This window comes from Pteropus vampyrus, unplaced genomic scaffold (assembly GCF_000151845.1).
Source record: "Pteropus vampyrus isolate Shadow unplaced genomic scaffold, Pvam_2.0 Scaffold110, whole genome shotgun sequence".
Lineage (NCBI taxonomy): Eukaryota > Metazoa > Chordata > Mammalia > Chiroptera > Pteropodidae > Pteropus > Pteropus vampyrus.
This window is the reverse complement of record NW_011888891.1, coordinates 2,317,105-2,333,382: the sequence shown is the minus strand read 5'-3', so window position 1 is coordinate 2,333,382 and position 16,278 is coordinate 2,317,105. Positions and strand designations below refer to the sequence as shown.

General features: G+C 47.0%; 1 protein-coding gene across 3 annotated transcripts in view; it reads left to right on the top strand.

The window, feature by feature from the left end:
• The window catches only part of TTC12 (tetratricopeptide repeat domain 12), a 44,613-nt gene extending 35,517 nt beyond the window's left edge, over positions 1 to 9,096 (top strand). For 2 of the 3 annotated variants that reach the window (XM_011365383.2, XM_023533747.1), the window contains 8 exons: positions 718 to 778; positions 1,557 to 1,694; positions 2,195 to 2,293; positions 2,745 to 2,813; positions 5,298 to 5,399; positions 6,712 to 6,811; positions 7,661 to 7,886; positions 8,937 to 9,096. In XM_011365383.2, coding sequence (XP_011363685.1) covers positions 718 to 778; positions 1,557 to 1,694; positions 2,195 to 2,293; positions 2,745 to 2,813; positions 5,298 to 5,399; positions 6,712 to 6,811; positions 7,661 to 7,886; positions 8,937 to 9,012 — 871 coding nt within the window. In that variant the 3' untranslated portion in view covers positions 9,013 to 9,096. The remainder of the gene's footprint in view (positions 1 to 717; positions 779 to 1,556; positions 1,695 to 2,194; positions 2,294 to 2,744; positions 2,814 to 5,297; positions 5,400 to 6,711; positions 6,812 to 7,660; positions 7,887 to 8,936) is intronic. The other variant, XM_011365382.2, reaches the window with a different exon arrangement.
• The last annotated feature ends 7,182 nt before the right edge of the window (positions 9,097 to 16,278 follow it).

Sequence of the window (16,278 nt, the reverse complement as noted above, 5' to 3'; positions counted from 1 at the left end):
AATGTAGCTTTCTCTTGGGTTGCCATTGGCATTATGTGTACCCATTCCTGCCCCGCTTTTTCTTTCTTGTTTATCTGCTGGGGAAGACAGTAAAGGTCTTCAGTTTTTCATAATTCTTAAGCGTTTTTTTTCCCAGTGCATTTCGGCTTCTGTTTGTTTGTTTGTTTGTTTGTTTTAGTTTCCTTACCAACTTTTGGACATCTTGCTTAGAAATGATCATAGGAGAGCGACCTGCTTGTGATCCTAGACAGGCCATAGGCACAAGATGGAAATGTGTAATAGCTGCTCCAGCATGTGTAGACATGTATATATCGGGCCGTCCTCATGGCTATGACAAGGAAACATGCTTGCACTGTATTTCCTGTTTGTATAGCACACATCATAGACTCAGAGCAAGGAGAGGCAGGGGTGGTGGTAGGTCAGTTTGGTAGAAGCCTAAAGATTCAAGCAATTTTTGCATAAGAGAGCTGCCATCTGAGATCTGTTGTTTAACATCAAAGGCAGTTTTTCAGACTTAGAGAAATTAAAGCCACATTTATATGCCTAGGAACATTCTCTTTCAGAGTGAATGGTTCACAATGAACCATCCAGACACACTGCAAATCACATGGGCCCAGAGTTTGTGGCTGTCTGTTCCATCACCCAAGGCACTAGACTATATTTCCCTTATAGTTTGTATAATGTAGAAATAAATCATGGCTGATATTTTCTCAACAGATTCCAAGTCTGGTTCCAGGCCAACCTTCCAAGTGTTCTCCCGGCACTCACAGGCGTTCTGGTGAGCAAGTCCTTATTTTTATTATCTAGGACAGGCACTCTCAAGAGCATGAGCAAAGCTGTTTAAACACAATTTACACCCCAGAACTCCTATTGTCTATCAGGTTGATTAATCATTCATTCACGGCTGGAATTTACACAATTCTTAGTTACTGAAACAACTGTAGTTAGGGCAGGTAGAGACAGCATATGGACAAAGCTAATTACAGGGGAGAAAAAGCTGGATGTGGACTATACCTTAGGTGAAGGCAGAGTTTGTCAGTCTCCATCAGTCCCCTTCTGACCCTAAGTCTTGGCACAAGTACCACATGCAGCCCTGTCCCCTGAAAGGAAGTCATCATCCTGGTCAGAAGGGCAAATATGGTGATTTGAGCTGATGAGGCAGAAAATAGCAAGGGGATAGAGGGCTCTCTAAGAGAGTGTGCTGCGATTAGGCCCTGTCCCTAGTGAGCCATAGGAGTTTCAGGGGATCTTAGAGAGCATGTCTGAACCCCAGTGACTCAGATGGGGAATGGAAGCTCCGGGAATGGATGGGGCTTACCCGTGTTCTCTAAGCTGGTTGGTGGTTTGCTGGGATTAAGCCCAAGGCCTCCCTATTCCAGGCCAAGGTGCTCTGGGGTCTACCCCTGTGTGTTTCTGTCCTGTTGCCAGCGTGACCCCATTGATGCCCCCGTATGACACTGTGCTGTCTGGTTCCTAGGCATCTTTGTGAGTGAGGGATTATTACTGGTATCACGGCCTGCTCTCTGCTGATCTGCTTTCTCTCGATTGACTTTTAGAAGAGAGATCCCAGGGTAACCAATACCTTGGCTCTCAGCCAGTGCATTGCCCTCATGGGAAACCTCAGTGCTGAGGCTGCCACCCGAAGGCAGATGTCTGCCTCTGAAGAATTTGGAAATGCCTGCTTGAGCCTCATGGTATTTTAGATTTTCTTTTTAAATTTTGGTTGGTCTTTATGTACTTTGGTTGGGGGTGGCGGAGAGGGAGTTGGTTTCTTCTTAATTATCTAGCTTTTTCAAAATTTCTTTTGAAATTTTGGAGCCAGTGGCTTATCCCTTCTGTAACCATAGATTTCATGGGCAGCTGGCTTTAAAGAGCCCTTCGCATCAGGTCTGATTCACCATGGAGAGGCTGGAGGGGTTTTCTGGTAGAGTTGGTGTGACCACCCATTTGAGCAGGTCACTCTTTGGCTTAAACACAGGCCCAGGCTGAACCAGAGTCACGAGAGACTCCCTGTGAGTCTCCTATACTAACACTAGCTCATAGACTGTTCTCTGATCTTCCACCGTCACTCAGGTTCATGACACTGACAATTTAGGGAGCATGAGTAACGCTGATACCATTTCCAGGGGGAAGAGATGACCATACAAAGCTGCAAGGCAGAAAGGTCATGGATTACCTTGTTTTGTTTCCAAAGGCCAGGTGTGAGGAGGATGTGGACCTGTTCAGAGAGGTCATATATGCACTCCTGGGACTCATGATGAACTTGTGCCTTCAGTCCCCCTTTGTCTCTGAGGTACAGCATTTTTTCTCCCTACGTGAAATCCTGGGACAACCTGAGCACATGCTGTTGCATAGAACTGTTCTCATTTTCACAAAGAGAATAGAAGCCCAAGACTCCAACACTGGCAGTAGAGATGGGGAAGGCTGGGTGGACGCTCTGTCACTTTGCTCCACTGAGGGATAGGTGAGTCACTCAGTCAGGTATCCATTCAGAAAACTGAGTGTGCAAGGTGTGCTGAGCATGGTGCTAGGCCCTGCATTTACTAAGTCAAATAAAATGTGGTCTCTGCCCTATAGATAGGAGAAATAGACGTGGGAAGAAATAAGAAAGTGCTGAGAGAGAAATGTGGCAGGGGTGAGAAGGAAGGAGTGGCCAGTTTATTTGCACGCTCAGAAGGAGCTCCGTAGAGGATTCACGTGACCAGAACATTGACATTGCCTCCGCCCTGTCCCCGTCGTTGCAGATTTGGACCATGGAAGCGAGCAGGAGGTGCATGTCTCTACTGAACAGCCAGGATGGAGGAATCCTGACAGTAAGCTTCTCCCAGGGAATTCCAGAAACAGCTTCTTTTGCTGTTTTTCTTTTGTTTTGTTACCCTTTTGAAGTGATCACACCTTTGGGATTCTGCTGGTCTGAGGTACAGGGAGGACAAACTCCTCAGAATGATTCCCATAATCACATAAATACCAAATTTGCCTGTAGTTTCAGGGGATTTGGTAACCCCCACCCAGTGCACATCTGTCTATCCCCTAGAACACAGGAACTTGAGTTAAGAATCTCTTTTCTGTATGGTCTGAACTTAACAGCGTGTACAGTGTAACCTATCTGATTTGTCCTATTTCAAGATATCCTTGTGCAAATGGAAGAGGCCAGGTGATTTTATGTAGAATCTCTTTTTCCATAATCAACAAAGCCAGGCCCGTATCTTGAAGCCAGTGATCCTGCAGGTTGTTTATGCATAATAGTTTTAGCCCCCTTGGAGATATATGCTGGAATGGCTTTCAACTTCTGTTTCTGACATTTGGATAAGAAAACTGAGAAAGGCCAATGGTTAACACAGTGCATCAGGAGAATATTAATATGATACAAGAAACTATTTGCCATCAGTCTAGGATGCATTATTCACCCACATTAGGAATCACCCCAACTTTTTCACCTATTAGGTCAGGGCCCTAAAGCCTAGAGAAATAACTGGGGTCACACCCAACGCAAATCTGGGAAATCAGCCCTTCAAGGATCTAAGACTGGGACGAGCTTCAGGGTTATAATAAAGGTTCTAGGTAGATCCAGTGTGTCCTGTTTGCAGCTGGCATGCCCACAACTTCCCTGAAGTCAACTCAGACATCGTAGGGCAAAGGTTTTTAACATGGGCTCCAGGAATGTGTGGTAGGTCTTCAGTTATGTGGAACCCCTATCGTTGGGTAGAAAATTCTGAGTATATGTGCATTTTCATGGGGTTGTTGGGAGCAACATAGCTTTCCTCAGATCCTCAAAAAAAAAAAAAAAAAAAAAAATCCCAAAAATGGTAAGCACCACTGTTCTTGGGTACTTGGGACTTTTCTGGATGGTCTAAACCTAAAGCTGAGTTTACACTAGTTTTACTCTAACCCTTCAAGGACTTCCTTAACCACATTTCCCCAGGACTGTGTGTATGCCACAGTTGGGTGCTGATCAGCTTGTTAAGCAAGGCAGTGGCTTCAGCAGAGGAATCCGGGATTTCGATAGGGTGCTCTTTCTATTGTTTTGGGACTGAAAAAAGATCTGTCGTGTCAACTGTAGCAACATCTAGCACCTATAGGAAGCAGGTTAGGGAAACAAGATTGATAACATGATAATGCACAAGTTTATCCCTTCTCCCTCTGGAGACCACATTAAAATGAGATGAAAGGCATTAGGGAGAAAAAAAAGTAGAAACTCACATGGACAAAGTGAATAGGAAAGAGGTCACCGGTGGATAAGTAGTTTCTAGAAGATGGCAAACAGCTGGAAGAGTGGTAATTAATGAAGCAGAGCTAAAGAAACCTTGGTGTAGAGTGCAAATGGGAGTAACACAGTTGGGAAGGCAGCAGCTTTGTCTTGCAGCAACCAGGGAAGATTTCGGAACTTCACACTATCAGGTCCAGCAGAGGGCAGAAGTAAGAGATGAGGAGACTACATTTGGCAGCCAGGCATCTATCTGTCCCTTAGACATACATTCAGGTCACTCTTTCTCTAAAGGAATTGAAAGACCAGGGGGAAAAAAATTTGCTCTCCTTATTTAGGAGTGCCACCTTTTTGCATGCTAGTCAACAGACTCCCCATAAACGCAGCAGGCTGAAACATTTTTATTGCTTTTTCATAAATGTGACTGGGCAGCTAAGGGTTACCAGGCATTTCAGGGAAGTCATACACATAAATAGGAAAACCAAGATAAATGGAAAAATTGACTTCAAAAAAATAGAGATGAGATAGGAAACAAAAAATTAATAATAATCATTTGTATCCTCAAAAAAAAAAATTCAAAATAGTGTTATAGCCATAAAACAGTAATGGTTTCCTATTTTAAAAAAATAGGAAAATAAAGTAAATGAAGTCTTCTAGAAAATAGGACAAAAAAGACAAAGATTCAGAATAGATAAAGGAAAAGCTAAGAGACCAGGAGGATCAATCCGGGAGGTCTCCCACCTATTAAGGGTGCTGGCGATACCAGCACCTTGGAGTATCCAGGGCAGGACTTGCTTTCCCAGAGGTGAGCTGGTTGGTCCTGTGGAAAGCTGAAGGAATCCAGGCTTCTGTGTGCCAAGGGGCAACGTTTGCACCTTTTCGAATTGCCTATCCAGCAGTTGTGTGAAAAAGAACCGTGCCTGCTCTGTATTACTTGGCCATTATTGTATTTTTTAAATCAAGGTACATATTTTGCTTCCAATACTAGTGATTGTTTTTGCCTCACCAAACTACTTGTTAACTTTTAAGGGTCTTCAGCATTTCTGAAAATGCTGAAGACCCTTAATCATCTTTTACCTTCTGCTTCCCTCAGAGAGCTGCTGGCGTTCTCAGCCGCACCCTTTCTTCCTCTCTGAAAATTGTTGAGGAAGCCCTAAGAGCAGGAGTCGTGAAGAAAATGATTAAATTCCTGAAGGTAAAATAACGCCATTGGGTTACAACCTCTTGAATTTCCAGGAACATCTTATTTGGAGAACAGAACTGAGGTGCTGCTGTTTTACCCCTGCTAGAGTTTAAGCTTCTTGGATGGGGATTTGCTTCTGCCTGTCTACCCAGACTGTGCTCAGAATTTCAACAAAAGATTGTTGAATAAATAAGCAGACTATTCATTAGATGTAGCCATAAAAATTAAGTACCACTCAAGCCTAACTTAAAAATGCATGGCCTCTGTCCTTGAAAAAGATGATCTGAGTGACTTTCAACAGTTTCCAGGCCCCTTATTTTGCTCATGTTTTCCCACTCATGATGCTTTATCTCGTTAGCTGGAGAATGTGGGATGTAACTCCATTTACTAGATATGTATGGTGCAGAGCTACCACGTGACAAAAGGATGTTCGGATTTTCCTTATGATATGAGTCCAGTGAACCTAAGCAAGTCAGTACAGCAGTTAACTAGACTCACCTGACAGGGTGAGGTGACTTATTCGGCGGCCATATCTGGATCCTGACCCTGACATAGGTACCCAGTGAGGTTCACTCACCTATGCCAGTGTGGTGACCCCACGGGAGACTTATTCATAAAACTCCAAGTTGAGTGGGGCCAGGAAGCATGCTCTGTTGTGGGGGCTGCTTCCAGGGCAGGGGCAGTGTTGAGGGGGCAGGACAGTGGGTCTGAGTTTAGGCTGCCAGTTGCATAATGACTATCACTTACTCTGTATAACTCTTGCACATCTGCCAGAGGCTGCTGATTGCATGCATACACACACATGTGCATTCTGCAAGCATACATGCACATAGGCATTTTAAAGACCCCCTCATTGGGCTATATTAAGGGTTATGATTTGACAGCTGTGACTTCTTAAAATGATCTAGGTTCGTGATGTTCTCTGTACAGGCCTGTCACCCTAACAGCCTTAGCAAGTCAGCCCTCATTCGCAAATGGTGAACTGACACGGGAGGGCCTTTCCTCCCTTTTTGGTAGATCCGCCAGGCGACAGCATCATCCTCTTCTCAGCCACTCTCTCATAAAGCCTTCCACAGGCAATTACTCAGGTGTACATGACAGGCCTACATTCATACTGGAGGTGTGGGCTGTGTTAGAAAGGATGTGGTTGACACTCCATCCGGCGGGGACCAGGCCTGCTCACTAGGAAGCACGTGGTATTCTCAGTGGAACTCTCTTAGAGGTTTAGGAAGACACTAGCACAATCATAGCTGCTCACTGTGGTTTCTGGCCAAGGACAATCATAGGATTGATTTTATTTTTCTAATTTCATTTGGAAATCTAGACGGGCGGCCAGACTGCATCACGTTATGCAGTAAAGACACTAGCCATCTGCACTAATAGTTATCATGAAGCGCGGGAAGAAGTGACAAGATTGGATAAAAGTAAGTGATGGTTTCATTTAGTGGAGCCCACGTCCCAGAGGTTAATCTGGCCTTGAAGCTGCAAAGGGAACTGCAGATGAGCAGTGAGGAAAGACTTAGCATAATGCCTCAAACCTCACCCCAGACATCAGCAATGTTTGCAGAGTAAGATGTCATTTTAACTCAGGCTCTGACAGTATTTAATTAGCCTTCGGCTGCACGCAGGGAACAGGCCCAGTCGAAGCTGGGGGCTACCAAGTTAAATGGAAATTGTTTTTTAAACATTCTGCTTAGACTGACCTAACACAGGTTCTCTTCCCTCTCCAGAGGAAGGGAGAGAGACAGGGCTTCAATGTCTAGGAAATAAGGAAAACATCAGAGTCTGAGCCTAGCTTTTGTCTAGTAACTGAAATTGGCTGCAGTCATTGGAAGCAGAATTCCCAACAGATGCAGCCTACTATTTTCCTTAACACCTCCTCTGGATGCATGGGAAGGGAACTGAGAAGGGAACTGAATGGGGTCCCGCCACAGAAATAGGAACCTTCCTGAGCCTGTCACTTACCCCACAGTCCAGGATGCAGGCTAGTGGCCTCCCACTCAGGGGCTGTTGGGTAGGGAGTAGAGATTAAGACCGAGGACTTTAGAGAAGACAGACCTGTCCAGGTGCTGCAGAGCATTCATAAACGCGCCGTCTGTGTTGTGCTGGGAACTGCTCTGGACCCCTGAGATGCATCAGAGACACAGCAAGGAGCCGAGGAGCTTCGTGGAACTCGGCATCCACTGACAGCTCCCTGTGCCTCTCGTGTTCCCTGCCCAGCCTCCTGCTTGGGATTTAGAGGGACCAATGCTTGTTCTCCTCCCTCCCTGCAGAGTTCAGTGTTCTGAAGGAGCTGCTCAGCTCCGAGGATGAGATTCTGGTGGGCAACGCTGCCCTCTGCCTAGGGAACTGCATGGAGGTGCCGCAGGCGGCGTCCTCCCTGCTGAAGACAGACATCGTGCAGGTCTTGTTGAAGCTCGCAGGCAGCGATGCGCAGAAGACAGCTGTGCAGCTGAACGCAGGGATCGCTCTGGGGAAGCTGTGCACCGCTGAGCCGAGGTATGATGGGGTGGCCCGTGTCAGTCACATCTCAGAACAAGCAGGCCAGGCCCAGCCGAGGCACCATGCTGTGGCTAGGACTCTGCCACACAGAACCCTGTGGGGAGCGCAGAAGTCCTGGTTCCTTCTGTGCAGACAGGTGTAGGGCCCCAGTAGCTGCTCCTCTGGAGGAAGACTTCCCAGGGGGAATTGGGAGCCCTCGGGCTCCGCCCAGAGAGAGGGAAGATGTTTGTTGATGTGACAGGGATTTGTTCAAGGCACGTGCTGCCATTGTCTTAACTCCATTCCACTCCCTCAGTCTTTTCTTCCCCTCTTTGGACTCCTGCCCCCTCTCCCTCCCACACCATATCCCCTTCTCTCTCCCTCCTTCTCTCTCCTCGACTTTTCCAGAAGAAGTTAGACCTCCCATGATGAAGAAAACAGAAGGGAGGTGCGGAGCGGCACATCTAAGACCACCTGACAAGCCAGGGCAGGAGATCTTTGCTTTAACTGCATACATTGCTTCTCTTTAGCTCAGACTTCTACTCTGCTCTGGTCCTATTCTGATGCACTTAAACACCTATCATTCATAGTCCTAGAAGGCTCCCACCTGTGGCTGAGTGATGGAGCCCCGGCATAGCTGTGGGGTGCCTTCCTGGGGCAGCCGCCTTTATAGCCTCCAGCCTCTGATTCCTCCTCTGAAAAATGAGAGGGTTGGCCTGGATGACATCTAAGGTCCTTTCAAGTTCTGTCTGATGGTTCGAGTGGAAGGAATGGATGAACTCTTTCTTCCACAGAAAGCAAGGCACATTAGTTAGCATGAGCTCAAAGTGGCAACCTCCTGGGGAGTCTCCGAGACCAAGGTGTCCCATCAGATCAGCCTGTCACATCTGCCACTCACAGCAAGAGTGTCCGCACTGTTTTATGGGCCTCCCTGAGGGCTCCCAGGGCCACAGCCACTGCCCCTTTCCACCTTAAGGGGATATGGCTACTTAAAGGGGGATGGTTCCAGGCACCAAGTGTCTACACCATGGCATTTATGTCCTGGAGTTTGTGTTCTGGTTATGACAGGTTTGCTGCTCAACTGAGAGAACTTCATGGGATAGAAATTCTCAACTCTACCGTGAAGTACCTCAATGATTCTTGAGACGTGGTGTCTGTGCAAACACATGACTGTATGCTCTGGGTTGTTCCTGTGCTAATAAAGACTTTTAAAATATTCACTCCAAAACCGAACATTGATTTTCAAAGTGCTCGCCTGACGGTTTTCCTTGGTAGCAAGGGAGTGGACATCAGGCCGGCTACCATGGTGGGAACTGCACTGGCCTACCTGTCCATCTTGCCCTCCTTGTAATGTCCCTTCCTGTTCCGTAGAGTCTGGACACCAACAAACAAAATCCAACGCTTCCCAGACTCCCTCGTAAGCAGTGGTTCTAGACGGGAACTAAATTCTGCCAATCTAACACTCTTCCTGCCCCTTTTGCTGTTTTCTGCTGGTAACATGCTAGAAACAGCAGGTTTTCAACAGCAGCATTTAAGCATTCGTTTTCCAGATCTAAAGTGCCAAGAGACAGCTGCAGCAGCGTCAGCCGTGCTGGCAGCTTCCTGTGCCATGTGCTCTTGCATTCGGTGGGTCCTATGGTGGGCGGTGGCTTCCCTGCAGGGAGTTCTGTACAATCGGAAAATTATTCCTGGAAGTGCCACCTGGTGCCCATCTCCAGCCCATCCAGTGGTGGTGTGAGCGCACCATTTTATGTGTTAGGGGGCATCTGTATCTGCACTGAACTCTCACAAATACAGTGATATTTATTTTCCTTATCCACCTTACGTTCTCACCCCATGCCCAAAAGGCCCTGCTCCCTGGCAGTTGCGCCAGGTCCACTCAAACTGTTAGGGCCACCTCTAGACCCCAAGTTCCTTATCGAAAAGTCCAATAAGTGACAGGACTCTTCAACTTCTCGGTACCTTCACTCGGCCATTTTAGGGCACATGACCTGCACGAAAAGGTGAATGCCAAGAGTCCTAGACCAAAGTTCCAAAGACCAATGGTTGTACCCTGCTACCTGGCAGATATGTGACTTTGGGCAAGTCACTTAACCTCTCTGAGCTTTGGTCGCTGCTTCTGGAAAAGCTCGAATCATACCGGTCCAACCTATCTCCTACATTGCTGTGAAGATTAAATGACGTTTTAGAGGTTAAGGCACTTTGGGAATTATAAAGTGCTACACAAATATAAGAGATGACCAGGCTCTGTCTTGTTGAAGGGGTTGACTATGATGCCAGTTGGGTTAAATTTGAGGGGACTGGGGAAGGGTAAAGCACATGTCCTTTAAGGAATCAGAGCTGGACAATTTGAGACCATGTAGGAAAGGAAATTATTCTGGGAGATTTTACTCATCGCACCCAAAGAAATGGTTCTACATAAGTGAGGTAGCTCTTAGCTTAAATTAAGAACTTTGCTCCTGAAATCAAGATAGATGATTGGCACTTTGTGGGGCTAGAAGGAAATCAGTAGCCCCAAGCCCCTCACTGGGATCAGTGCACCCCACAGGGCTACAGTAAGCTCACTGGAGTACTTTGTGATGGTGTCATCGCAGTGTCCCTGGGTGGCAGGCAAGTGATAGGCCACAGTAGAGAGTCCAGGACCTTGCCACTTAGTCTCATCATACAAACAAACACTTCAAGAGGTTACAGAATTGTAAAGAGAGATGGCTTGATGCTAAACGGAGCACAGAGAACAAAACTAGAGGCTGCAAATTTGCTGTTTTCCCCTCGGGCTCCGCCCAGAGAGAGGGAAGATGTTTGTTGATGTGACAGGGATTTGTTCAAGGCACGTGCTGCCATTGTCTTAACTCCATTCCACTCCCTCAGTCTTTTCTTCCCCTCTTTGGACTCCTGCCCCCTCTCCCTCCCACACCATATCCCCTTCTCTCTCCCTCCTTCTCTCTCCTCGACTTTTCCAGAAGAAGTTAGACCTCCCATGATGAAGAAAACAGAAGGGAGGTGCGGAGCGGCACATCTAAGACCACCTGACAAGCCAGGGCAGGAGATCTTTGCTTTAACTGCATACATTGCTTCTCTTTAGCTCAGACTTCTACTCTGCTCTGGTCCTATTCTGATGCACTTAAACACCTATCATTCATAGTCCTAGAAGGCTCCCACCTGTGGCTGAGTGATGGAGCCCCGGCATACCTGTGGGGTGCCTTCCTGGGGCAGCCGCCTTTATAGCCTCCAGCCTCTGATTCCTCCTCTGAAAAATGAGAGGGTTGGCCTGGATGACATCTAAGGTCCTTTCAAGTTCTGTCTGATGGTTCGAGTGGAAGGAATGGATGAACTCTTTCTTCCACAGAAAGCAAGGCACATTAGTTAGCATGAGCTCAAAGTGGCAACCTCCTGGGGAGTCTCTGAGGCCAAGGTGTCCCATCAGATCAGCCTGTCACATCTGCCACTCACAGCAAGAGTGTCCGCACTGTTTTATGGGCCTCCCTGAGGGCTCCCAGGGCCACAGCCACTGCCCCTTTCCACCTTAAGGGGATATGGCTACTTAAAGGGGGATGATTCCAGGCACCAAGTGTCTACACCATGGCATTTATGTCCTGGAGTTTGTGTTCTGGTTATGACAGGTTTGCTGCTCAACTGAGAGAACTTCATGGGATAGAAATTCTCAACTCTACCGTGAAGTACCTCAATGATTCTTGAGACGTGGTGTCTGTGCAAACACATGACTGTATGCTCTGGGTTGTTCCTGTGCTAATAAAGACTTTTAAAATATTCACTCCAGAACCGAACATTGATTTTCAAAGTGCTCGCCTGACGGTTTTCCTTGGTAGCAAGGGAGTGGACATCAGGCCGGCTACCATGGTGGGAACTGCACTGGCCTACCTGTCCATCTTGCCCTCCTTGTAATGTCCCTTCCTGTTCCGTAGAGTCTGGACACCAACAAACAAAATCCAACGCTTCCCAGACTCTCTCGTAAGCAGTGGTTCTAGACGGGAACTAAATTCTGCCAATCTAACACTCTTCCTGCCCCTTTTGCTGTTTTCTGCTGGTAACATGCTAGAAACAGCAGGTTTTCAACAGCAGCATTTAAGCATTCGTTTTCCAGATCTAAAGTGCCAAGAGACAGCTGCAGCAGCGTCAGCGGTGCTGGCAGCTTCCTGTGCCATGTGCTCTTGCATTTGGTGGGTCCTATGGTGGGCGGTGGCTTCCCTGCAGGGAGTTCTGTACAATCGGAAAATTATTCCTGGAAGTGCCACCTGGTGCCCATCTCCAGCCCATCCAGTGGTGGTGTGAGCGCACCATTTTATGTGTTAGGGGGCATCTGTATCTGCACTGAACTCTCACAAATACAGTGATATTTATTTTCCTTATCCACCTTACGTTCTCACCCCATGCCCAAAAGGCCCTGCTCCCTGGCAGTTGCGCCAGGTCCACTCAAACTGTTAGGGCCACCTCTAGACCCCAGGTTCCTTATCGAAAAGTCCAATAAGTGACAGGACTCTTCAACTTCTCGGTACCTTCACTCGGCCATTTTAGGGCACATGACCTGCACGAAAAGGTGAATGCCAAGAGTCCTAGACCAAAGTTCCAAAGACCAATGGTTGTACCCTGCTACCTGGCAGATATGTGACTTTGGGCAAGTCACTTAACCTCTCTGAGCTTTGGTTGCTGCTTCTGGAAAAGCTCGAATCATACCGGTCCAACCTATCTCCTACATTGCTGTGAAGATTAAATGACGTTTTAGAGGTTAAGGCACTTTGGGAATTATAAAGTGCTACACAAATATAAGAGATGACCAGGCTCTGTCTTGTTGAAGGGGTTGACTATGATGCCAGTTGGGTTAAATTTGAGGGGACTGGGGAAGGGTAAAGCACATGTCCTTTAAGGAATCAGAGCTGGACAATTTGAGACCATGTAGGAAAGGAAATTCTTCTGGGAGATTTTACTCATCGCGCCCAAAGAAATGGTTCTACATAAGTGAGGTAACTCTTAGCTTAAATTAAGAACTTTGCTCCTGAAATCAAGATAGATGATTGGCACTTTGTGAGGCTAGAAGGAAATCAGTAGCCCCAAGCCCCTCACTGGGATCAGTGCACCCCACAGGGCTACAGTAAGCTCACTGGAGTACTTTGTGATGGTGTCATCGCAGTGTCCCTGGGTGGCAGGCAAGTGATAGGCCACAGTAGAGAGTCCAGGACCTTGCCACTTAGTCTCATCATACAAACAAACACTTCAAGAGGTTACAGAATTGTAAAGAGAGATGGCTTGATGCTAAACGGAACACAGAGAACAAAACTAGAGGCTGCAAATTTGCTGTTTTCAGAGAGGATTCAGTGGAGCTTTAAAAATGGAAAAGGCTGCCTGTGTACAAACCAGCAGGCTTGTCTCCTCTGATTTGAAGTTCGAGCCCCTCCTTCTCCCCGTCTTTAGCTGCACTCCTCCTCCCCGGCTCTTGATAATGGCTATTATACATGTAATCTCTTCCCCAAAGAGTGGGGAATGTCAAATTATATTATTATCTCTGCTTCAGAGTTCCTGCTGAGAGCAGTAATCTTCTCTGCTTTGGAGGGTAGTTTGGCTGCACCTGAGCGGCTCCCTCCTCTTGCAGGTGGAGAGATGTTTTACATACCGTGTTCTCCATCCCCAGTGCAGAGCCAACTCTCCTAAATCTCGTCGCTTCTAGCACACGCATCCAAGGCTCCCAGGCAGCGTGGGAAAAATCAAATTACATGTTGAAGACAGGGTTCAGCTCTTTGTGCCAAGAGCCACTAGCACAAGGTCAGCGCCACCCTTGGGAAAGCAGTCTGCTGGTTCCATCAGCAAAAAGTTGGGATTGCCCATCCTAAGGAGGATGTGACCAAGGTGGAACTTACTAACCACCCTGAAGCCATAGCAGAAGGGTTAGGTAAGGAATGATCATAGCTGTCCTAGACAACGTGACGATGGCGGTTCTGGAGGGCAGCAAAGCAGGGCTAAGGTTAAATGTTGGGCGGAAAGAACAGGAAGGGCGGGACGTGCTGCGTTAGGTCAGGACGCTATTGTAAGCACTTTCCTGAGGATTTGTTACGACAAAAACTTGGCTTGGTCTGCCCAGCTCTGGAGCTGGGTTGCAAGGAGGTGATCCGTGGAAGCATGGCAGTCTGCCTCATGTGCCAATTCAGCTCAGCCTGAGCATCACTCCCCTCGTCACTTGTCTGTCTTCAACTTCACATTTGTGCTTTTAATCTTCAGCAGCTCCATCTGCTCATTTAGATCCCTCGCTTCCCCTTGAGCCACACGTCCACCCAGACACACGCGCACGTGCAGCCTCCATCTCTCTGCTGCCAAGAGATGGATTTCCACATAAAAATGGGTAAGTTCACGTACAATGAGGATTTAAACTAGATCAAAAGCATGGCAAGATAATGAGAAATATTGGAACAGGCGGTGAGGACAACGGCTTTTAAAATATCTAAGCTGAAAATATTTCAGGGACCATTTAATCCGGTATCTGTTTTATTGGAATCCATCTGATGTCATTTGCTAAATACAATTCACAGCTCAAAAATGTGTAGGCCACGTGCACCCCCCTTTTTACAAATAAGGAAATCAGGACTCTGAAAGGCCAGGTGAGCTGTCCTCTGTGTGGCAGAACTCTCTGAACCAAAAAGGGCTGGGACTCAAGGCAGTCGCTGGGAAACGGTAAGTGCAGTGGCCGGACTGCAGGCAGCTATGCCAATGCCTGGGCTCAAAGCCGGACCCCACCTCTTACATCACTGAGCCCCGTAATTGCCTTGTCTATAAAAGGTGGGGGTGGGAAGTATAATATCTACTTCATGGGTTTGTCATAAGGATTAAATGAGATGCTTTCTGTAAAGCTCTCGGCATCCTTCTGGGCACACAGTAGCCCTCAGGAAATGCTAGCCACCATTGTTGTCATTATACTAGAGTCCATTGCTTCTATAGATGCCCCTGCCTAGCCATCTATGTGTGCTCTTTCCCAGAGTTCTTAAATACGAGGATTTTTGTCAGGATTGAAAGGGTCTGACTTTACCAGAAGGTGTAGGATAGAGAAACGGGCTTCTAAGTTCGATGATATCCAGAATGTAGACCGGCTGGCAGAAGTGGAGGGCTGGGTTGCTGAGGATGGCCGGTGGTAGTCCAGGTTGGGGCAGGGGGCGTGCACATAAAAGAATGAAGGATTGAGATGTGCATTCAATGGAATTAGACTTGGCTGAACTCTGCACTACATCGTCAATATGGGGTGGGAAGGAATAAGTAAAAGACAGGCACCCGATTAGGTTAACTTGCATGACTGTAACAGCTTCCTCGCAGATCTTCCTGTCTCACTCCAGCTTCTAAGCCATGCTGCACTGAAGCCAAAATAATCCTCTTCGATTCCACTTTCATTGTGTCGCTCTCCTTCTCAGGCACCTTCTCACAACCGCCAACACGATAAACGGCACACTCCTCTGCTGGTGTGTGTGCACGTGGGTGTACGCATGGGCACGTGTGTGTGGGTGTGCGTGATATAGATGGGTAATGGGGTAATAAGATCACAGAGCTTTTATAATTTTCTGAAATTTTGCTGATAAAGCACTCACATTATCTTAAACTACTGGAAGAATTATATACATTTCTTGTGCTGGGTATGAATAAGAGCCATGACTCATAAGTTTTAGGTATAATTTAAAATAAGTATATCTATTATTACCCCACAACTATTAATAAAACTACAGGCGGTGTTTGCACATTCGCATCCAGTGTGATCTTACTGAGCCTTAAAGTCAGCTTGGTTTTAGGGTCTGGTTCTGGTCCCCACTTAAGCTAGCCAGTCTTCAGTATCGACACTGGGTCCCCTTTCTTTGTGGTTCATGTGGCACTCCAGCACCTCGTGGAAGCCAGAGGCCTATTTGTTAAAGGGCGGCTCCCCGCCAAGTTCTCTTTTCTCTTAGGCTCACTCTCCTCCTCCTGCTCCTTCTCCTGCTGTCCCACCGCTTCTCCCTCCCTCTCTTGAAATCCTACACATCTTCAAAGCCCTGACATGACAAGCGTGGCTGGTGCCTTTTATTAAATACTTACTAGATTTCAGATCCTACCTAATGAGGTGGGTACTGTTATTATTTTCCGTTTACAGATGAGGAAACTGAGGCACGAAGGAATGAAGCAACTGTATGAAGATCTGCAGTGAGTCCATCCAGGCACTCATGCGCTTGGCATGAAGCCTGCCTCATCCCACACTATTCGTCCTTTCTCTGACATCCTACTGTGGTGTGTGCTGTACTTTTTAATACGTCATTTATTTATTTTTTCTCTACAACTAGAATTTAAATTCCAGTAGGAGATTTCTTCCGTGAGAAACCTTATAGACAATAAAAAGAGAATAAGGTGTATACGGAAGGTGTTTAATGACATTACTCTAAGGACACATCCT